The sequence below is a fragment of the Heterocephalus glaber genome, unplaced genomic scaffold (assembly GCF_053883595.1).
Source record: "Heterocephalus glaber isolate CG9 unplaced genomic scaffold, H.glaber_assembly_v1.0 deba00000122, whole genome shotgun sequence".
NCBI lineage: Eukaryota > Metazoa > Chordata > Mammalia > Rodentia > Bathyergidae > Heterocephalus > Heterocephalus glaber.
In genome coordinates this window covers 12,437,269-12,461,726 of record NW_028258138.1, presented here as the reverse complement: position 1 = coordinate 12,461,726, position 24,458 = coordinate 12,437,269, and the positions used below count along the sequence as shown (strand labels likewise).

Below are 24,458 nucleotides of genomic sequence, written 5' to 3'. Positions count from 1 at the left end.
CTCTTGGAGAAATACAAAATTATGCCAGCATTCTAACCACTAATTGGTTAATTACAGCAGAGGCATTTTTACAAACGCCTACAGTATTGCCCCAACACACTGCCTTATAAACAAAGATATGTAGCTACCTATGGTGATTCAGAATTTAAAACGCAAGCACTTCAAGTAGTTTATAGCTAAGTCAAGCCAGGGAATTAAAATTAGCTTTGTTCCTAAATATAAAGATATTCAACCTCTGATCATTCGCTAAGAGTCATACAATAATCTACATTATATTTCTACCATCATCATATTGCTCCATTTCACAATTAAAATACAGAACATTTGAGGAAAATGGCAATTTTAAAAGTTGCATTCATATAATGAAAAAAAAATGATTTGAGTTAATGCCAACATTCAATGATGATGACCTACTTAAATAAGTTCCTCTCCCACCTGCCCATTCAGTGTGACAAGATAACTTTGCCCTCTGTGGTATAATACACAACTTTATATAGGAGTAGAAATGGTGGATAAATATTAAAATATGCCATTGTTTTAAAAATGTAAATCTATATACAAGGAACAGTGAGGATTTTCTCTAAAAATTTCACAGAAAATTCTAACAAAAGGAGATGGTAGAGAAACACATTATTTATCAACAAATCATTATTCAAAAATGAAATTTTTTAAAAATAGCTACCTTAACCTTGTATAGGGTCGATGGAAACTTTATTTTCATGTTTTTGTTTTTGTTTTTTCTTTATTAAATTCTTTTATTGGTACATTGTAGGTATAATACAAAATTACATTTCTCACTGGGAATTGTACCTTTACACAATGCATCTTGGTTCTATTTTTTCTTTTTTTTTTCTTTTTCTTTTTTTTGTATTAAATTCTTTTATTGGTGCATTGTAGGTATACAATACAACTACATTTCTCATTGGGAATTGTACCTTTACATAATGCATCTTGGTTCTTATTTTTTCCCCATTCCTAGCCCTCCCTTCACCCCCTCCACCCTTCCCTATTTACAAAGACTTTATTTCCATTTTTTCCATTTCTCATCATTTTTCCTTTCCCTTCTTTCCTTTCCCCTGCCCCTCCCACTACCCCTACCCCTTTGGGCCCTTTCTTCCTATTTTGCATTATTGATTATTCATTCTAATCATTGGTACATTTTAGGTATACAAGATAATGACATTCATCATTGGAAATTTGCACCTTTACATAGTCTCTCTTGGTTCTTATTTTTCACCCTTGCCCAGCCCTCCCTTCAACCCCTCCAGTCCTCCCTATTTACAAAGATTTTGTTCCTATTTTTCCATTTTCTCATATTAATCCCATTCCCTTCTATTCTTTCCCCTAGCCCTCCCACTTCCTTACCCTTTGCCCCTTTTCTTCCTATTTCACATGACCTATTATACATTTAGTCCTTATTTACACTTTCAGTTTCTCACACCAGAGAAACTATTCGGTATTTACACGTGTGTGTCCTATTTATTTCACTTAAGAGTATCACCTCAATGTGCATCCACTTAGCTATAAATGTCTCTAATTCCTCATTTTTTATGGCTGAGTAGTACTCCATTTTATTTTTTTAAAAACCCACATTTTCTTTATCCAGTCTCCAGTTGATGGGCATTTGGGCTGTTTTCAAGCTTTGGCTATTACAAACTGTGCTGCTATGAACATGGGAGCACATATATCACTGTGGTATGATTCTTTTCATTCTTTGGGGAAGATACCCAGCAGAGGAATAGCGGGGTCAAATGGGACTTCCAGTCCTAGTTCTTTGAGGTATCTCCATACTGATTTCCACAGTGGTTGCATCAGTCAACACTCCCACCAGCAGTGGAGCAGGGTTCTTCTTTCCCCAAAGCCCCACCAGCATTTGTTATTGGTTGATTTCATGATAGCAGCCATTCTTTCTGTAGTGAAGTGAATCTCAGCATTGTTTTCATTTGCATCTCTTGAATGACCAGTGATGTTGAACATTTTTTCATGTATTTATTTGCTATTTCTACTTCTTTGTCTGAGAAATGTCTGTTCATTTCAGATGCCCATTTTTGTATTGAGTCTTTAAAATTTGGGAGGTCTGATCTTTTTAAGTTCTTTATAGATTCGAGATAGTAGACCTTTGTCTGAGGAAGAGCAGGTGAAGATTTTTTCCCACATTGTGGGTTGTCTCTTCACAATGCTGGTGGTTTCTCTTGCTGTGCAGAAGCCTTTTAATAAGAAGAGATCCCACTTATTGATTGTATGTGCTAGTTCACGGGCAACTGAGGTTTTGTTCATAAAATCTTTTCTTACACTGATGTCTTCAAGGGTTCTACCTAACCTCTGTTCCAAGTGGTTCAGAGTTTCTATTTTAATATTTAGATCTTTTATCCATTTTGATTTTAGTTTAGTGCATGGTGAGAGATACAGGACTAGTTTGAATCTTTGGCAAGTTGAAGCCCAATTTTTCCAGCACCATTTATTAAAGAGGCTATCTTTCTTCCAGTGAGGGTGTTTGGTTCCTTTAGCAAAGATGAGATGGCTGAGTGTGTCTGGCGTTGTTTCTGCATCTTCTAATCTGTTCCACTGGTCCTCAAGACTGTTTCTTTGCCAGTACCATGCTATTTTTATCACAGTAGCTTTGTAGTATAGTTGCAAGTTGGGGATTGTGATGCCCCCTGCCATGTCTCTGTTACCTAGAATTGCTTTAGCTATTCTGGGTCTCTTCTTGTTCCAAATGAATTTTTGGATTGTTTTCTCAAGGTCTATGAAGTATGCTGCTGGGATCTGAATTGGAATTGCATTAAATCTATATAGCAGTTTTGGAAGTATGGCCATTTTCACTATATGAATCCTTCCTACCCAGGACCAGGGGATGTCTGTCCATTTTCTGATATCATCTTCAATCTCTCTTTTCGGAGTGCCATAGTTTTCAGAGAAGAGGTCTTTGATTTCTTTCGTTAGGATGATTCCTAGGTATTTCAGTTTTTTGGATGCTATTGTGAAAGGAATTATTTGCCCTATTTCTCTCTCAGTGAGTCTGTTATTCATGTAGGGGAAAGCTATTGATTTTTGTGTGTTGACCTTGTAACCAGCTACTTGACTGAATTTGGTTATTAAGTCTAGAAGACTTTTGGTGGAGTTCTTGGGGTCTTCTATATAGAGTATCATGTAATCTGCAAATAATGACAATTTGACTTCTTCATTACCTATCTTTATTCCTTTTATTTCTTTCTCTTGTCTAATTGCCATGGCTAATGTTTCCAGAACTATATTGAACAAGAGTGGCGATAGTGGACATCCTTGTCTTGTTCCTGATTTTAGTGGGAAGGATTTCAAGTTTTGACCATTTAGTATGATATTGGCTGTTGGTTTTTCATAGATGGCTTCTATCACTTTGAGGTAGAGACCATCTATTCCAATTTTTTGTAGGGTTTCTATCATAAATGCACGTTGGATTTTGTCAAATGCTTTTTCTGTGTCTATGGAGAAAATCATATGGTTTTTGTCCTTGGCTCTATTGATATAGTGTATTACATTGATTGATTTGTGTATATTGAACCATCCCTGCATCCCTAGGATGAATCCCACTTGATCAGGGTGTATGATCTTCTTGATGATCTTCTGCATTCTGTTTGCCATTATCTTATTTAGGATTTTTGCATCTATGTTCATTAGTGAGATAGGCCTATAGTTCTCTTTTTCAGTTGGGTCTTTCTCTGCTTTGAGGATCAAGGTGATGCTTGCTTCCAGGAATGAATTTGGGAGTATTGCTTCTCTTTCAATTTCATTGAAGAGTTTCAACAGTAGTGGCAGCAGTTCCTCTCTAAATGTCTTGTAGAATTCAGCAGTGAAGCCATCAGGGCCCGGGCTTTTCTTAGTTGATAAGTTTTTAATTACATTTTCAATTTCATTGGTTGATATTGGGTTGTTTAGAATTTTTAGGTCTTCTTCATTCAACTTTGGTAATTCATATGTATCTAGGAATCTGTCCATTTCTTCTGTGTTGTCCACCTTATTGGCGTATAGGTTCTGGAAGTAGGTCTTGATGATCCTCTGGATTTCTGCTGGGTCTGTTGTAATTTCAGCCTTTTCATGCCTAATTGCATGGATTTGGGCCTTTTCTTTCCTTTTTCTGACAAGGTTGGCTAAAGGTTTGTCAGTTTTGTTGATTCTTTCGAAGAAACAACTCTTGGCTTCATTGATTTTTTGTATGGTTCTCTTCGTCTCCATTGCATTGATTTCTCCTCTGATGTTTATAATTTCCTCCCTTGTATGAGCTTTGGGGTTGTCCTGCTCTTCTTCTTCTAGAAGCTTGAGATTCAGCATCAGATTGTTTAATTGGGCTCGCTCTGTTTTCCTAATATGCATATTCACTGCTATGAATTTCCCTTGTAAGACTGCTTTCATTGTGTCCCATAGATTCTGATATGTTGTATTGTCATGGTCATTTAATTGAAGGAACTTTCTGATTTCTTTTTGAATTTCCTCTGTGACCCATTGGTTATTCAGAAGTGTGTTGTTTAATTTCCATGTGTTTATGAAATTATTTGAGTTTCTTTTGCTATGGATCTCCAATTTCATCACACTCTAGTCTGATAATATACAGAGGATAACTTCAATTCTTTTGCACTTACTTAAACACGTTCTATGTGTGAGTATGTGGTCTATTTTGGAGAATGACCCATGTGCAGCTGAGAAGAATGTGTATTCTGATTTTGTGGGGTGGAAGACTCTGGAAACATCTGTTAAGTTCATTTGTTCAAGAGTTCGATTGAGTTCTAATATTTCATTACTTATTTTTTGTCTAGTTGATCTATCTATTTGTGACAGTGTGGTGTTGAGGTCCCCCACTACAATTGTAGTAGTGCATATATGACTTTTCATGTCCATTAGTATTTGTTTTTTATAGTTGGGTGCACTAGTGTTTTGTGCATAGATATTTATGACTGTCATCTTTTCCTCTTGGATTCTTCCCTTTACAAGGATGTTGTGTCCTTCTTCACCTCTCTTAATCAGTATTGGTTTGAAATCTACTTGATCTGCAAAGAGGATAGCTACTCCTGCTTTTTGGGGGGTTCCTGTCACATGGAGTATTGTTTTCCACCCTTTACCTTTCAGTCTATGAGTTTCCTTTTGAATGAAGTGTGTTTCTTGTATGCGGCATATTGTTGGATTTTGCTTCTTGACCCATTCTGCCAGTCTGTTTCTTTTGATTGGTGAATTGAGACCATTAATGTTGACGGTTATAACTGAAACATATTGACTTGTCATTGCCATGACTTTCTCTTCCCCTTTACATTTAATTTCTTGTCATGCCAGATGAGTTCATTCTGGTTTGCTTCCTGGGGTTGTGATCCTCAATGTCTGTTCCTAGGATATTGTGTAAAATTCTGTGGAGTGCTGGTTTGGTATTCACGAGGTTCCTAAGGTGCTCTTTGTCATGAAAGTATCTTATTTCTCCATCCATTTTGAAAGATAGTTTTGCAGGGTACATCAATCTGAGTTGGAGGCTGTTTTCTTTTAGGGCTTGGAATATGTCACTCCAAGCTCTTCCTGCCTCGATGGTTTGTGTTGAGAAGTTTGCTGTGATTCTGATGGGCTTTCCTTCGTATGTGATTTGTTTCTTTTCTCTGACTGTTTGGAGAACTTTGTTCTTCTGTTGTGTTTCTGGAATCCTAACAATTATGTGCCTATGTGTAGATTTTTTTTGATCAAGGCTAGTTGGAGTCCTATATGCCTCACTTATCTGTATGTCAAGCTCTTTTCCCCTGCTTGGGAAGTTTTCTGCCATTATTTCTGTGAAGAGATTTTTTATGTCATCTCCACTCTCTCCTGTTTCTTCATTGAGCCCAGTCAGTCTTATGTTATTCTTCTTTGCATCATCTAGCAGCTGCTGGATTGATTTCTCATGTTCCCTTATAATTTTGAAGCAATTTTTCTTTTCCTGGTCACTAATGGCAATCTTATCTTCTATATCTGAAATTCTGTCCTCACATTGGCTCATTCTGCTGTGTAGACTTTCAATGGAGTTTTTCATGTCCTGGAAATCTATTTGCATCTGTTTTATGGATTCCATTTGTTTCTTATGTTGGGATTCCATCATGTTCCTGAGCTCCTCTCTAGATTTATTAATCATGTCTTGCACTAGGGGCACAATTTCTCCTGTTATCTGTGAAATTATTTCTGATTTCATTTTTTTCCAGATCCCCTTTTGTTGCCAGTTCAGTGGGTCCAGGTTGTTGAGTATCAGAGTGTTCCATCTCATTTCCCTTTGGGGTTGCTGTAGGTGATCTGGAAGTCTGGTTTTGAGACTTATTTAAGTGTTTTCTCATTTCGACTGGGGTGAGGGGCTGTTAGCGCCTATATGGATTGCCTCCTCTGAGTTGGGAGAGGTGGGACAGGGGCCAGGAGCAGAGGTAGAGATGGTGACCCAAAAGCCCTTTCCTTTGGGCTGGGAGCAGTGGGAGGGATGATGACCAGGAAGCCCCTTCCTCTGGACCAGGAGCAGTGGGGTGGCAGATCAGAAGCCCCTACCTCTGGGCCGGGAGCAGGGGGAGGGATGGTGGCCCAGAAGCCCCTTCCTCTGGGCCAGGAGCAGCGGTACAGAAAGTGGCCCAAAAGCCCTTTCCTCTGGGCTGGGAGCAGGGAGAGGGATGGTGACCGGGAAGCCCCTTCCTCTGGACCAGGAGCAGTGGGACTGCAGCTCAGAAGCTCCTACCTCTGTGCCAGGAGCAACGGGACTCATTACCTTTTTCTGGTGGTCTGGTGTCCTCTGCATCTTTGTAGTGTGGAACCAGGTGGCTGCCTGTCTGCAGCGGGGTGATTTGGTGTCTTCCACACTACTCTGGACCTTGGTAGGGTGTGGGCAGACCTGCCTGTCTGCAGCGGGGTGATTCGGCGTGTTCTGTGAGACTCAGGACCTTAGTAGGGCATGGTCTTAATTTTCTTTTTAAGTGTCCTTTGAAGCATGAAAGTTTCTAATTTTCATGAAGCCAGTTTTTCTTTGTTGCATATGCTTTTGGTATCATATCTAAAAGTCTTTTGCCAAATCTGAAGTCACAAAGTGGGATGCATTGGTGGAAGCCTGTAATCCCAGCACTTGGGAGACCAAGGCAGGATTATGAGTTGAAGGCTAGCTGAGATACATAGTTCCAGAACAGCCTGGACCAGTTTGTAGAGGTTTCAGCCCATAGTCAGCTAGTTCAAAGGCAGGGTGGCATGGCAGCAGGGCATGGCAGAGGAAAAATGTCCCTTTATTCTCATGTTTATCAAGGGGGGATCTAGGTTTCAGAGAGCCTGATCTTCATACAATATTGAAAGTTCTCTTTAAGAAAAATAACTCAATGTAAATATAAAATTACACATTTGTTAATATATGAAAATAAATCAGAAAAGAGTAACACCAGCAAAATCACGAATATTACACAATTCAGCTAAAAATATTATATTTACTACTTTATTGCCTGACAAGCTTCTATAATATTTTCATTTTCCATAGACTAGCTTCTGACTCCTTCTCATCGAAAACTATTTTCTCAGTCTCTCCTATCACACTGTGCTGGATGCCAGGGGACAAATTCATCCTAGGATATGAGCTCTGGCCCTATGCCCTGTGACACCCATTCTGGGTGAATTGGCAGGTAGGTGGTAGATGTATTCTTGAAAGTCATTTCCACACAAGGATGACTTCTTATCTAATTAAAAAGGAGTTGAATTGGATATGAAAGAGGCTTCAAACCACATAAATCTATCTTTTAAATGTATTTCTTATTCAGCTTCTTATAAGTTAGTTCCTAAAAATTCCTGCAGAACTTCAACACCACACAATATAGGAAAAGGGAAATTGTAAGGAGCCCTGGGTATAAAGAGCACCAGTTTAAACCAGTTAAAATGTCTTCTCTTGTAAATTTGCTCCAATAATAGGCTCATGTGATTTAGTAGTTTTCACATATAAAAAGACATAACATGGGAATAATCCTTTTTAGATATTTGGTTTTTATACATTTTATTACCCTTTTCTATTTTGATAATAATGCTAAAATATTGTTTAATAAAATTTTGATATCTTTTGTATTTCTTTGATTTTAAATAAGGTCTAGTGATAATAAATACAGTGAAAAAATCTTGCTCTTTCATTGCCTACAAAGGAGCAAGAAAATCTATTGTGTACAGATTTCAGAAATAGAGTCAATTCCAGTATGTACAAAAAAGATTTTGCCCTATGAACCTAAGGTGTTGAGCTTGAAAATATAATGATTCATTTGAATAACAGAAAAAGTAGAACAGAATGTCTTGTTTGTATCCATTTTTATTTTTTATTAGTACATGTTTGCAGTACACAATGTTTACATTCCTTGTCTGGGTTTGGTACATGCACATAACACATCTTAATTTCTTTGTTCATCCCCTTCCTCTCCCCTCTACCTATCCCCTACAACTCTTGATTCCTTTCCCACTTGAAAAAGATCTAACCCCTTACTTCCTATTATCTGTCTTTTATTTTGCTCTTTATTTATATTCTGGGCTTCTTGTATAAGAGAAACCATGCAATATTTAAGCTTGTGTGTTTGATTTATTTCACTTAACATTATGATCTCAAGGTACACCCATTTTCCTACAAATGACTCAAGTTTATCCTTCTTTATGGCCGAGTAGTACTCTGTCATATATAAATACCACATTTTCTTTATCCATTCATCTGTTAATGGACATATGAGAAGTTTTCAAGATTTAGCTATTGTGAATTGTGCTGCCATAATATGGGCTGACATGTATCACTGTGATGATACCTTTAATTCTTTTTGAAAGATACCTAGAAGGGCAATAGCTGGGTCAAACCGAATTTCTATTGCAATTTTTTATGGAATCTCCATAGTGATTTCTATATGGTTGTACCAGTTTACACTCCCACTAACAATAAGGAAGGAGTCCTTTCTCCCCACAGCCTCGCCAGAGTTGGTTATTATTTGATTTCTTAAAGATAGCCATTGTGTCTACAGTGAGGTGGAATCTCAGTGCTCTTTCAATTTACATTTCTTGATTGGTCAGTGATGTTGAACATTTTTTCATGTATTTTTTGGCCTTTTGTTCTTCTTCACTTAAGAAGTGTCTATTCATTTCAAATACCAATTTTTGATTGATCTTTCAATTTGGGTGACCTAACTCTTTTGAATTCTTTATATATTTTAGATATTAATCCTTTGTCTGAAGAGTAGCCGGCAAGAATTTTTTACCACTCTGTAGGTTGTCTCTTCATTCTGTTGACTGTTTCCTTTCCTTTTAAGTTTAATACGATCCCATTTGTTGATTCTTGGTATCACTTCTTGTGCAACTGGGGTTTTGTTCAGAAAGTTCCTGCCTATGTCTATGTTTTCAAGAGTTTTAAATATTTTGTCTTCCTGCAGATTGTTTCTATTTTAATATGTGAATCTTTGATCCATTTTGATTTTAGTTTAGTGTGTGGTGAGAGACACTAATCTACATTTAATCTTCTAATAATGATATTCTTCCTTTCCTAGCCATACCCCTGTTATTTCTTTCTCTTACATTAGTGTGCTAGCTAATGTTTCAAGGATTGTGTTGAGCAGCAGTGCTGATAATGGACACCCTTGTCTTGTTCTCGATTTCAGCAGGAAAGCTTTCAGTTTTTCCTCATTTAATGTGATGCTGGCAATACATTTGCCTTAAATGGCAATTTAAGCTCACATCTATCAATAATTATGCCAATTATAAAAGTTATAAAACCCCAAATCAAAACACAGAGGCCGTGAGAATGGATAAGTAATGCCATGCTATTTGCTTTGTATAAGAAACTCTTCCCTTTTCAAATGACAAGATGTAGAAAGATATTCCTTACAAATAGAAAACAAAAGAGAGCAGATGTAGCTACATTTATAACACATAAAACATGGCTTAAGTCAAAAACAGTAACAGAAAGTAAAGTAGGTCAGTATATATAAAGGGGTCAACTTATCAATAAATATAATCATACTGAATATAAATGTACCCAACATCAGAAATCCTAAATATAAAATGCAAATATTAATAGATCCAAAGGGCAGAAATAGACAATAACATAATTATAGCAGGAGATTTCAACAATTCATTTTGAACAATGAATTAAAATTTTCAGATGGAAAACCAATAAGGAAACACTGAATGTGAAGTATCTTTACTAAATGGATCTAAAAACCACACAAAGCATTTCATCTAACAGCAGCAGAATATATATTTTTTTCAAATATATGCAGAACATTTTCTGGGATAGGTCATATCTTAGGCCATAAAGCCAGTCTTAACAAGTTTAAGAAGACTCAAATTATATAAAGCATCTTTTCCAGCTACATTGGTATAAAACTAGAAATTAGTAACAAAGAGAAAACTGAAAAATCATAAATATGTAGAAATTAACACCTTTCTCCAAGGAGTCAAAGGGAAAATCAAAAACTATCTTGAGATAAGTAACACTGAGAACAAACATACTAAAATTTAGGTAATGCAGCAAAACGTGTTTTAAGAGAGAAATTTATGAAATTAGTAAACTCTACATTGAGAAAAAGATTTCAAACAAACTATCTAACTTTGCACTTCAAGGAACTAGAAGAATGAAGTCTAAAGTTAGTAGAAGAAATGAAATAAAAAATAGAACATAAATAAATGAAATAGACTTTAGAAAACAATAGAAAAGAATTTGTTTTTATAATGATAAACTGATAAATCTTTATCTTGATAAAGCAAAGAGGGGTAAAGATTAAAATAAAATCAGAAATAAAAGAGAAAATATTATCACTGATGCCATAGAGATATAAATGGTCATGAGACTACTATGAACAAAAATCTGGATAACTTAGATGAAATAGATAAATTTCTAGAATCATGAGACCTACCAAAAATGAATCATAAAAAAATAGAAAATATGAGCTGTCTACTAATAAGTAATGAGACTGACTCAATAAGATATCTCCTAAAAAAGAAAACCCCAGAGGCAGATTTCTTCACTGTTGAATTCTACAAAGCATTTAAAAAATAACAATCCTTCTCACTTTCCAAGAATTGAAATGGTAGGAAAACTTTTTTGATGCCAATATTGCCCAGATACAAAAGCCAGACAAAGATCCCGCAAGAAGAAAATTACAGACCAATATTCTTTATAGATGCAAAACTCCTTAGCAAAATACTGGCAAGCCAAATTCAACAGCTCATTAAAAGGATCATACACCATGATTAAATGGTATTTATCCCTATTTTTTCCCATTAAGTTTATTGGTACATTTTAGGTATAAAATACAGTTACATTCATCATTGGGATCTTGTACCATTAGTTGAGTATCTTGGTTCTTATTTTTTTTCACCTTATCCTGCCCTCCCTTCACCCCCTCCACCCTTCTCTATTTGCAAAGACTTTGTTTCCATTTTTCCCTTTTCTCATATTTTTTCTTTTCCCTTTTTTCCTTTCCCCTACACCTCCCACTTCCCCTGCTCCTTTAGACCTTTTCTTCCTGTTACACAATATTAATTATATATTTTTTAAATTACAATATCAAGATCTAGGAGACATTACCACAAATTTTACAGAATTTAAATGAATATAGAAAGCCTATTTCAAAAATCTGTTTTGAAATAAATTTGACAACTTCTAAGAAGTACCTTGGAAGACAAATTAATGAAACTAACTCTGAAAGAAATATACAATTTGAATAGCACCTATTAAAGAAAGTATATTCCTAGCTTGAAAACCTACCTATATGACAACAGCAGGCTCATATACATTTTAACTGATAAATTACATCAAACGCTTAAAGCAGAAAAAAGAAGGAACACTTCTTCCCCCATTTTAGGAACTCAACATTGTGCTAATCCTAAAACTGGATAAAGATAATAGAAGAAAAAAGTATGAACATAGATAGAAATTTGTTTAACAAAACAAACTATTAGAAATCAGATCTGGCAGTATGTAGAGAGAAGCTGAGCCGGTCCCAGCACCCGGAAGGAAGATCCCCCGCCGCCATCCCAAGCTTCTAGGGCAGAGCAGGTGAGCTGTGTGGGCTCCAGAAGCACCCCCCGCCCCCGTGGAAATGAGAAGACACGTAAACAAGCCTCAAAAACAGACTTCTGGATCACCTACAGCAACCCCAAAGGGAAACAAGATGGAACAATCTGATACTCAAACACCTGGGCTCTCTGAACTGGCAACAAAAGAGGATCTGGGGAAAATGAAATCAGAAATAATTACTCAGATAATAGCAAAGATTTTGCTCATGGTGCAAGACATGATTAATAAATTTAGAGAGGACACAGATAAAAAAATTGAGGATCTGAGGAACATGATGGAATCCCAACATAGGAAACAAATGGAATCCATAAAACAGATGCAAACAGATTTCTCCCTATTATTTAAGAATGGTTCAACATACCCAAATAAATATGTGTGATACACCCTATTGACAACAAGGGGTAAAAATGTAATCATTTCAATAGATGTAGAAAGAGAAATTGACAAAAATTTGACACCCTTTTGTAATAAAAACTCTCAAAAAATAGGTAGAAAAGGAATGCGCCTCAGGATATTAAAAATAGATAAATAGCATTCTTAAAAAGAAAACAAAAAAAGTATTTCAGTAACTTCCATTGATTTTTTAGATTTTTTTTTTATTTGTAAAGCTATCTAAAACTCTCTAAATCACTCTACTTCCATCCATTGTCTTAGTTATTCAAACTTGGCATGCACCTCGCTGTTCTCTAACTTTGTCACATGCTGTTGTTCTGCATGGAATCATCATCCTCACTTGCTCCTCCCAGCCAGCGTCCTGTGACCTTTAGGTGCCAGCTCCATCACGTCCTTGGGGAGGACTTGCTGACTTCCCCGGTGAGCTGAAGTTTATTTACAGCACCCTGACAGGCCACCACCTTTCCCATAGCTATAGTACTTACTATAGTCGTCACTTAACCTTAAATTGTGTGACTGCTGTCTACTTCCCTCACATGGTTGTTTTCATGACAGCAAAAATAATAGTTTTATGTATCCTTCATTTCTCAGTGCCTAGCCCACTACTGGGCACAATCTAGGTTTTCAATAAGTATTCATTGAATGAATTAATGAAACAATATTCTAAACCTAAGTTTGCAACTCACTTGCTGTGAGGATTTAAGCAAATCACTTTTCTGGGCTCAAGGCACTCAGCTATAAAATGAGATGAGTTGACTTCTGGGGAATTGTTGCCCTACACATTGTATGATTCTACCATAAAAATCACTGATAAGCCAAGGTTACAATTCAACCCTCCCTCATTAGAATTTGGTCAATTAAGCATCTGAGTACAGAGAGCACTTTTCCCACCTTATTACACATCCTGCTAAGATAAACTAATGAGGTCCCAGCAGCTATCACTTTAAAACTGAAATGCAGTGGTGGGAATCTCAGAAGAGAATTGCTGGAACTTCTAAACCTTAATGGTTTTAAAAGGACAGTCTGTGCAAGGATCTCCAAGATATTTCTTTAAAATGCCCACTTCTGACTCCATGCTTATGGATTCTGATTCCATGGTTCTAGGGTGAGACCCAGGAATCCTTGTTTCTAAGAGATCAGGTGATTCCAATACAGGTGGTGATTTAGTGATAATCAGATAAATTTATGTTGATGAGTTGATGAAATTTATCATTATGGGCACTTTGTCCACTGGGGGATGTCTGTCAATGTTCAGAGTCAATTTCGTATGTCCCAAGGTGTTAGGAGTGGTGGTATTTAGCATCTGAATGAGTAAAGACCAAGGAAGCTTTCCAACATCATATAATGTACAAGTCCTTAAAGAGAATTGTCAGAAGCAAAATGTCAATAAAGCACAGGTAAAGAAACACTAGTTTAAAGTTAAGACCACATCAAGTCAAATCTAATTGGCAGGCAACATACCAAAAAAAGTGTCATGTGGCAGGGCCAGAAATTGCTGACCAAGTCTTGAGGCTAATTTAAGGCACCATTTCAGAAACTTGTTATTGCTGTACTTTTGAGGCTAAGCCACATTTGTGAGGCTCTTTGGTTAATTGTCAAGCAAGAGCCTTGTTAATAAAGCTTACTATTTGATGTGGAAGCACATGGTTTTCTTAAGAAGCAGTGGGAGACCACAACAATGCCTAGATATTTATAGATTCAGGGACTCTTGTCAGAGTCCACAGACTCGTGTCATGTGCAACACGAAAACACTCTTCCAAAGAAAATACATTTGCTGCAAGATTGGCATCACTGTTAAGACATCAAGGTAACTTTTAGTATCTATCCTCTGTTCTTACAGATGCAAAATGGAAGACTAAACCCCTTTGCTGTGTCACAAAAATCACCATTACAGCCAGAACCTGGAAAAGTAGAGCTGCAGGGTGAGTTAGTTGAAAGGGTAAAATACAAGAAATGATATGTTATGCTACCTCGGTGCTGAGACAGATTCACTGATAAGTGAAGCTTGACACTTCCTTTCCTCACTCCTGGGATGGACCCTGGAAGGGCTAGGGATATGTCCCTCCCATGTCCTTTAAGCTATGTTCCCATCTCTGCTAAACCACAAAAGGAGTGATAATCCCACCCTGTAAAAGTACCATTATCCAACCTCTTTGCTGACCAAAACCCAATATAAAAACCAAAGTAAATTTAAATTTGAATATTACTACTAGTGTTCTAAAGTTTATCTTAAATTTTAAGGCTGTTCATAAGGAAAAACTTGAAAATTCTGAAGCTGCACCCCAGTGCATTTGACCCAGAAGCTTCAAAGTGGAAATAATAAGGCACAGTGGTAAAGCAGATTACTGAGGGGGAGCATGATTGAAAAGGGAAAAGGAGGAGCAGGACACAGTAGTGCAAATACCATTGATGGAGATAATGTCAGGAGCCTCAGAGGTAAGTCACTAAAAAGAAATTGTGTCTGAGAAGTAACAGCGTATTTTCAGCGACAACAATGCTTAATGCATTCAGGAGTTTTATAAAATACCCAAAGAGCTCCCTGCCTGGCAGGACTCAAAATCAAGAAATATTTCCCTTTATCTAATCACAGTTCTGCTGCTACAATTTTAAGTGCCTTTTCTCTATTCTCAATGGAAATGAAAAACATAATCGAGTTTTCCAGTAAATGGCAATACAAAATAGAACAAAAGTATTAGAAAAATAACTTTAAAGAAGAAAACTTTCTTTTTCATGAAAATGTTAATACCATTTCATTGGCATTTCAAAAATCAACAATGAAGTGTATGTCCCTCTCCACCTCCTTTGGGATGAGAATCCCAGTGCTCAAACTTTATGTGCATACAAATCACCAATGGATCTCGCTAAAGTCTAGAGGCTAGATTAGCAGAGAAGCCCCTGAGTCTGTATTTTGGGCATGATCCCAGCTGATGCCCATGTTTCTTATAAGCAGAACATGTTTTACATAGCAAGGCATTAGAGTATTTCCTTTAATTTAACAAACATTTATCACAAGTGTCAATAACATTGAATAAAACATGGTGTTTGACCTCCAGGATTCACAGTGCAGAATACACAGTGTAGTTGGGAAATCAGGACTGCAAACTAATGACTGCACCGCAAGAAAGAAAACAGCAGCCTCATGGCAAACCAGAGCAATCTCTTCTTCCAGTGCACAATTTCCAGAGGCCAAGTGCGATGAGGGCACACTGTGACAACAAATAAGAAAAAAGACAAGACCAGTCTGTAATTATGACTGAGAACAGAGAAAAACAAGAATATGGAAAACAACAAAAAACTCCACGCCACTCTTCTCCATGCCACGCTTCTTCTTTACCAGTTGCAACTTTATCCTTTTTCCATCCTCCTAAATGAAAATTATTAAAACCACAATCATGAAATTAGGACTATTTCTTGCTAGTTCTGGTGGTAGAAAGAATAATGGTCTCCCAAGGGAGTCACCATCCTAATCCCCAGAAGTTATAAATATACTTATAATGTGGCAAGGGAAAATTAATAGGTGGAAATTATCCTGAGTTATCAAGGTAGGCTCCATGTAATCACAAGGATTCTTGGAGTGAATGAGGAAGACGGAAGAGTCATTGTCAGAATCTTGGAGAGAGATTAGAAGATGCTTGGTTGCTATCATTAGAGGAGGAAAGGGGGCAAGAGCCAGGGTTCTTAGGGCAGCCTCTACCAACTGGAAAGGCAAGGCAAATGATTTCCTCTAGGGCTGCCAGAATGAATGCAGTCCTACCAACACTTGTTTTCACTCCATAAGAAATATTTTGAACTTCTGACATCCAGAATTGTAAGAAGGTACATTTGTGTTGTTCTAAGCCACTAAATTTTTGGCCATTAAATACAGTACCAATGGGAAACAAATATAATACTCAATTCGGAAAGTGACTCAACCTCCTTTAATCCTTTCAGATCACATAATTCAATCCCAAATCCTACCATCAGCCCCTCCTGACATCCTCTTTCAGCTTCTCATGTTCTCATGGTCTCTGGTGCCTCCACAAGTTAATCAACCCAACTTCGCTTGAGTCTAGGTGTATTCCCATGATCTTGGTTGGTAGCTTCATTAGTGCAGTTTGAACAATATGACAAGAAGACAGAGACAGGACTTCTAACTGGAACAAGAGAAGTTGTCTGAGATGGAGCAGGACCATTTGAAGCGCCTGCAGGAGTTCACTAGAAGAAAAAGAGAGCAGAAGAGAACAAAGAACTAGAGTAAGCTCCCTTGCAGGAACAAGTGAAGCATGTCAAGGAGAAGTAGGAAATGAGACCAGAAAAAGTGATAGACTTGTGATCTCCTGATTCATCTATTTCCTGAAAGCTATAAGAAATTTTAAGAGTCACTAAAGAGTTTATTTAAAAAACAGCTACCTGATACAATTTACATTTTTGAGAGATTACTATGTTTACTGTATGGAAGAAGAATTTGAGATGGGCAAGAAGACCAGAGAAGCAGCTGGTATAGTGATTCACCAGAAATCATGAAGGTGTGAATCAGGACAGAAATATTCGAAACAAAGGCTTGACATCATTTCTTAGAGATAATGGTGGGGGGGAATCTAAGGACTTGGTACTGAGATTAAAAGTTGGGGCTGGGGATTTAGCAAAGTGGTGCCATGTCTGCCTCGAAAGCAAAAGGTCCTGAGTTGATCCCAGTACAAGAAAAAAAAAATGGAGCCTAATAGTTACTTTATAAATTTGCTGAAAATCTTGTGAAAATGCTTAAAGATCTTGCTAATTACAGTTAGGATCATTTGGCCAAAAAAGAATTAATGTTTTTGTGCTGTGATTAGTTGCAGAGAAACTGGTGTGGAGGGAATCAGGAGACTTTTACTTACACTGGCTCACTTCTCAGGTTTCCTCAACTGTTGAATATTTGCCCGCTTGGACAAATTACTTAATCTCTATCAGTTCCTTCATGACACCAATCTCCCAATATTGTCAGAATTAAATAAAATGATATTTACATATTTTGTAAACTGTAGATAAATGTGCAAATACAGATGTAATTATTAATGGCATAAGAGGAGGCATTGCAAAGGGGTATTTCTTAGGAAAACCTCTCCAATGTTTAAAGTGCTGTATAATATTTTTGACAGTGAAAAAATTAGACTCAGACTTTCCTTGGTTAGATTTTGGTGTTTTTCTTTACAGGTGAATGATATGATCTCAAACAAATGATTTAACTTTCCAATTTTGGTTTCCTCTTCAGTCATATGGAAAACAATGAAATATACTTCTATAAATTGTTATGGAAAGAGTAAGTTATCTATTATTCTACTTGTCACACAGTTACTGCAGAAAAAAAAGGGAGACAAACTTTTGTTCTAACTTTTAAATTCTTTTTTCTCCCTCTTTAAGGGATTTTTATTTTTCAGATTCAAGGTGGCAAAATGACCATAAGATTTCTCTTTTTTCCTTTTTTCCCAAAACACATTAAAGTATAGTAAAGGAGTGAAAAAAGGTGAAGGCCAACAAGAACATAGAGAATGCTAGGCACAATATCAGTTGAAGAGAGTTTGACTGACTGAATTTCTAAATGAAGGGAAAGAGATGAAGAGGAACCAGAAAGCAAGAGGAAGCCACAGCAAAACCCATGGAAAGACAATGATACAAGCAAGGAGTAGGCCAATGTTACTTTCAAAATCCCAGACAGAACTGGGACTCACAACACTAAGAAAAATGCTAGGATTGAGGAACAGATAAGGTAGTAAAATGCAAGTCTTGCTGGAGAATGGGAATGGAAATTATTAAGGTCACCCACATGGCCACCTGCAGTTTGCACTCTGGCATTTGGAGACCACCCACGGTGGGAAGGTAAGCCTCTTTCCTACCTTACTATGACTCCTGCCAGGGAACAAACTGTGTCATGCTCACAGAGCTCTGGCACAGTCTGAGTGCAGCACTTTTGAATCTGAAAGGATGACTAACAACCGTGGCAAAGATTGGTGTGGCAGCAGTGGGGATATGCAGGGGGGACAGGCACAGCATTGAGCACATTCAACACCCTTATATGACTTCCTAAACCCAGACCCATTACAAGGACCTGTGCTCCTGGGAGAGATTACTGACTCCATGACTACAGCAGAAAAGTTCTGGGTGAACTGCGGGAATACCTTATTGACCCAAAAAGAAATGATCAAATAATAATGGAGGCTATTTCTAAAAGACAAGGGAGACAACATGGAAGCATTGGAATACCAGAATAAATAAGAATGTTAGCGAAATATAATATATTGAGTACACTAAGAATCCATTAGCTCATATTGACGTAAGTATCAAGACAAGGAAGCAAGCAAACAAAATAAATGGAGAGAAGAGAAAGTTCTTTCTTACAGTAGAAAGCCAACCAATAAATAATAATTTTATATATTTACAAAATTAGAAAATTATAAATGATCCCAATTAGAGGCTACAAGTTTAATAAGAAACATATTTATATAGTGTCAAAGTATAGCCATACAAATCAATTATCAACTACAAAAAAGAAAATGGCAAATTTATAGTAAAGAAACCTGAAGAACACTATTTTCAAGTGATGAAAGTTCAGATCAACCAAACTTGCATAAATCAACATAACTTTTCTCCTGATGTGATGCTTTGAGAAGGACGCAGCTTCGCTTCTATGGTATTTTTACCAAAAAAGCATTATATGAATTTAGCTATGAGAAAAGGTAGGCAAACCCAAATCAAGGGATATTTTATAAAATAATTGGCCTGTATTCTTCAAATTGAATGAGGTCGAGAAAGATAAAGGTTAAAAATTGATTCAAAGAACACTAGAGGGATACACATGATACTATATTGGATCCTGGACTAAGGAAAAGGAACTATCACTGACAATTGGCTAAATCTGAGTGTGCACTGTGAATTAGGTAGTAGTATGATATTATTATTAAGTACTATTTATTTTCCTAATTTTTATGGTTATACTGTCCTTGTTCTTGGGGTAAATATAACCTGATGTCTCACTTCACTGATATATATATATATTATATAATTTATATATTTATGAATGCATATAAGTAAGACAAAATATAAACATTTTATAAATCTGAGCATGCAAGAATTTTAATATACCTTTACATATCAAGATATATATGATGGTGTATATATATATTTATATACATCAAAGTGTATATATACATGAAAATATATATATGACAAAATATAAACATTTAATACATCTAGGCATGCAGGACTTTTTTGCACTATTATGATAACTTCTGTAAGTCTCAAAGGCTCAAAATTTTAAAAATCAACCGATACAATACGAAACAATTTTGGCCTTAGAAAATTAATGTTAGTTATGATGATATAATCTAGACATTTGAGTTTGGTAGAGATCCCAAATTACCCCTTCAGTACTTAATACCCCTGGACTGTATGCTCCTTAGGGTGATAACCCATTCATCTTCAGATAGCTCTGTTCTTTTTTCTTTTCTTACAAGCATATCTATCTTGATATATCTCTTGCTTCTTCTTGTGATTATATTTATTTAACCAAACTTCTAGAATGAAAGCTTAAACTGTGTGTGTGTGTGTGTGTGTGTGTGTGTGTGTGTATCTGGTGTGTCTGATCAGAGAGTATCTCCCACTTTGAATCCTAGGAAGGAAGTGAATAAGAAATATCTATCTTTGCATGATCATTTATAGCCCATTAATTGGTTATAAAATAGGAGAATATTAAATATTAAGTCAAATACATTTACCTCTTTTTTTTTTTTTTTTTTTTTTTTTTGGTACCAGGGATCAAACTCAACATTTACCTCTTAAGAGCAGGAACTGTGTTTTATTTATCTTTTATTCCCAGATCTTAGGACAGTGTTTGGTGATAGGTATCTGTTGAATGAATGAATCTCTTCTTGATAAAGATCAATTTCTTGGACTAATTTATACATGCTAATGTGTTTTTATCACTTCAAACCTCTTAACACGGTGGCTAAGGCCTCATAATTTTGGGTGCATTAATAAATGAAATTTACAATGAACTATACAACATTTTGCACCCATAAACCAGAGATTTAACAAGTCAAGTCAATGAACAATTAATTGAGCACCTTCTTAGGGGCAAGAGTCCAATAAATACTTTACACATGAATGAATGGGCTTTAATTCAAAACATAAAGTATTTTGCTTCTATAAAGAGAGATTTCTCTGTAAGCGACAAGGACCATTTTCTAAGTATAGACCACAAATCACTTCAAGTGCTTTTGATGGCAACTATCATTTCAAAGAATAAGTGCTTCATCTTTTATCACTAGCTATATATATATATATATAATCAGAGGTGAAGAAGGTGGGATAAAAAAACCGTCTATTGAAAAGGGGAGAAAATATTGTGTAATGTTAGAGTTGGCTTTCCTTTATTGAGCAAATCTTAGAAATTCCTAAAGATACAATTTCATAACCAAGTTCATTTAGTTATAATTTTTCCAACAATCTCTGGGGCTCAATGGCCAGAGCTGAGAATAAAAACAGAAAGAAGGCAAAATGAATCAAACTGGAATCATGTCACTAATAAAAGGAGAGAAGAAATTTATTTCTTAGCATTCAACAACTAATAAATATTTCCATTCATAATCAGCATAGAGAAATAACAACTGTAGTATATTCGGAATAAATTTGGGACACACCTACAGAATGTTTAAAATTAAAATCTCAATATGGAAAGAAATAATAGTTAGGCATCACTCTAAGGTGGTTGTACAGTCTTAAATCAAAATAAAATTTGATTAAAATGAACCATTATTAGGTAAAAAAAAAAAGATTGATGAACACAAAAGCACAGAAACAGTAAAATAAATGGCCAGGACAAAAATGTGCATGCTTAATAAAATAGATTTATTAAAAGACTAAAAGTAAAGCCACTTCCTACCCACACCCAAATTTGAAATACACTCATGTTGATGTAGAAGTTAATAATATATGAAGAGAGCAACCCTGGGAGTCAAACTATCTGCTAAATTCAAGTATGTCTGAAAAATACGTCTTGCTTTCTTAGTTTGTGAATGAGTATCAGCTTGACATTTGAGTCCTGGACGACTTGTTCAGTATCTTGAACGAGCAAAACTTGAGTAAGCAGCAGTCAGTATCTCTCAAGCAGATCTAGAGGCAGGAAGATAGTTGCTCTTCAAGTCATTCCTTGTGCAGAGAACCGATTGGGAGTCCTGTTCTCACCAGTGCCACCGGTCCATCAGTAGGTGCTGTAACCAAAGCCAGAGCCAGAACCCCAAGGCCTGTAAAAGCTGCTGCCATAGCAACAACCACTGCAACCATTTAAGCAGAAGTTCCGGGAGCTGTAGGCGCGGTGCAGGGGAGTGCCCAGGGGCACAACGCAGTTCAGCGGGGTGGCTCTGTAGGTCCCCTGGAAATTGGTTCCGTAGCAAGGATAGCCTGGGAAGTAGCTTCCACAGCAGAAATAACGAGTCATGGTGGCAGCAGTTGAGAAGGAGTTGGATAGACTGTGAAGGACAAGACTGTGAATGAAGGTCTCCTCCTGTGCACGGCTTTTTATACCTCAAGCTGGTGGGCGGGCATGCCTGTCTACGCATCTTCCTAAAGATGCGTGTAAACAATCCTATTATTTCCTAGCAAAATGCATATTAAAATACCCACAGACTCTTTGCCCATGTTTTTGTTGGCTTTTCTATCTACAGAGGAATGCATACCATCTTCAAAGCACCCATCCTTCACATGAAACGGAATTCTTCTCATCAGTGTCCCATAGTTTACTACATTCTGATCACATTATGTAAGATTCTTTCTGTCCTGTGATTATAAACCCCTCCCAACTGACATAGCCAGGATAACAGCTTTGGTGAGACTGTAAGCACTTCAAATCAAAACAAGGCCACATGCTAAGGTCTTTTGAGATTTGGATAACAGCATTTTGAAACAATAGATGGAAACTCTACAGTCTCTTGAAATTCACTTCGTATATCGCTCCTAAACATTGGTACACCAACTGATTTATGGATACAGAGTTTCTTTTGTGGATGAAGAAATTAAACTGAAACTAGGCAGAGGCTGGGGTTATAGAATATCTTTAATTTACCAAATACCACTGTATACTCATTTTATTTTTATGGAAAGCTTATTTTAGTTTAGTTTATTAATAGTAGTATGTAATACGTACTGCTTGTATTCCTTGTGGGAGGTTGGTACCTGTACATAACATATCTGATTGATTTTTCTCACCCCCTTTCCCTTCCCTCCCTCTCCCTTGTGCCCATGTCTTGAGCCCCTTCCTTTTTTTTTTTCTTGGTACATATTTGCAGTACATATTGTTTACACATCTTATGTGGAGTTGGTACATGTGTATAACACTTTAAATGGCTTCTAATGTGTATTATAAATTCATTTTTTTAATTTTTAAAAGCATTGCTACAAAAATCCATTTGAGCAAGTATTCTTAAACATAATAATAAAATGGGTAAAGTTATATTTAAGAAGACTGAGCTTCCCTGTATTCCTATTTAGTTTGTGTGACCATTCCTGATGATAAAATCAAACCAGGAAGAATTTGAGCTCAGCAAACCTAAATCTGTCCCAGTGCTTAAGAGATGATCTTTTTTTCCCTGGTACCAAAAAACAAACAAACAAAAAAAGAGATGATCTTTTTCATCTGCACGTATGAGTCTGGAATCCCCGAAAGTAAAAGAATAAAAGTTCCTGGATACAAGTTGCTTCTGTTTATCCCCCCTTAATGGACAATCATGGGATGCAATAAGCAATACTATTCCTATCAGACAACTGTCTATTTATTAAGATTCTGCCTCTCTCGAGTTCTCTGACAAAAGAGTCGGCCACTGGACATTTTATAAATAGATTTGGTTTCTTTCATTCTATAAATTTCTTACATGTTGTGAGTTTATAATTAAAATCAAAAGACAAGGTCTATTTTCAAATTAAATTTTTAAGAACACTAATCTATTAAAATGCAGGCTGTGTCACATCAAACGTCTGAACTATATAGACCCTCTTTCAAATAATCCAAAAAACTCAAAAATATGTTTGTGAGTAGAAGAGGATAGTGATGACTACAAAGTAAATGTAACCATCGGGTGGTTACTTGAAATTTTTAACCACCGATTCTACCATGCTCAAGTGGAACTTGCAATTTGAACACGATGTCACAAGGTGGCAGTAGGAATTTGGTTACTCGGTCTGAGCTACAGAACTAGAAATTGGGGACCTCAAATGTAAACAGACTGAAGAATCCGGAAAAAAAAAAAAAGGTTCGAAATTTATACTTCGAGGAGCTCTCTCTTCCACCACCACCAGGAGATTCTAGAAATCTATTTTTAAGGCACATCTCAGATAATTCTCATGAATAAATCATCCTGATAAATCCCAAGGCCAATTTTTCATGAGATTTCAAAGAAACTCTCTTTGATGGGCTATGTGAAATTGCCCTGAACCACTTATTTCTCATTGGCAGCACTGCTCAGTTTCAATCACAGGCGGCCTATTTCCTTTTACTCTGAGTGATGGAGATAAAGAGAAAATGCCTTAGTTTGTCTTTGCCATTACCCTATATCCTCTGCTTCTTGTCAGATTAGAAAGAGAAAGTAACTGCTAAATGTGCAGCCATCTTCCTGGAAGTAAAACCCATATGGCTTCCGGGTTTGTTACCCTAAATCTAAAGGAAGAAATAGATTTTTCTCTTTTGCTTGATTTTTCCCCCCATCTATTAGGCTTTCCCAGAGAAAACTCTTGTAACTATTTGTGATTCAATAATTGTTTTTATTTTAAATATTAGTAATAATAATAAATATTTGTGGGTGGATTACTCTGGTAGGTTCTTTTCTAAGCTGTTTACATATATTATTTATATCTGTGTTTTACCTATGCATATAGTAAGGGTACTTACTATGCATGCTTCCAAGCTCTGGACAAATGTGAATTTATTTAGTTTTTATAATGACCTTATGATGCAGATATTATGATATGTTTTGAGAAAATTGGTTCCAAAGCATTTTAGTAAACTGCCCAAAGTCACACAGTCAAT

The 24,458-nt window shown here is 36.4% G+C and overlaps 1 protein-coding gene across 1 annotated transcript; it reads right to left on the bottom strand.

Moving 5' to 3' along the window:
* Positions 1-21,145: 21,145 nt before the first annotated feature.
* Krtap7-1 (keratin associated protein 7-1) lies at positions 21,146-22,658 on the bottom strand. The gene has a single exon (XM_087209896.1). The coding sequence runs from the start codon at positions 21,876-21,878 to the stop codon at positions 21,642-21,644; it is 237 nt and encodes a 78-aa protein (XP_087066022.1). The 5' UTR covers positions 21,879-22,658; the 3' UTR covers positions 21,146-21,641.
* Positions 22,659-24,458: the final 1,800 nt, after the last annotated feature.

Coding starts and splice junctions, on each gene's coding strand:
- Krtap7-1 (XM_087209896.1), bottom strand. CDS start 21,878: ATGACTCGTTATTTCTGCTGTGGAAGCTACTTCCCAGGCTATCCTTGC.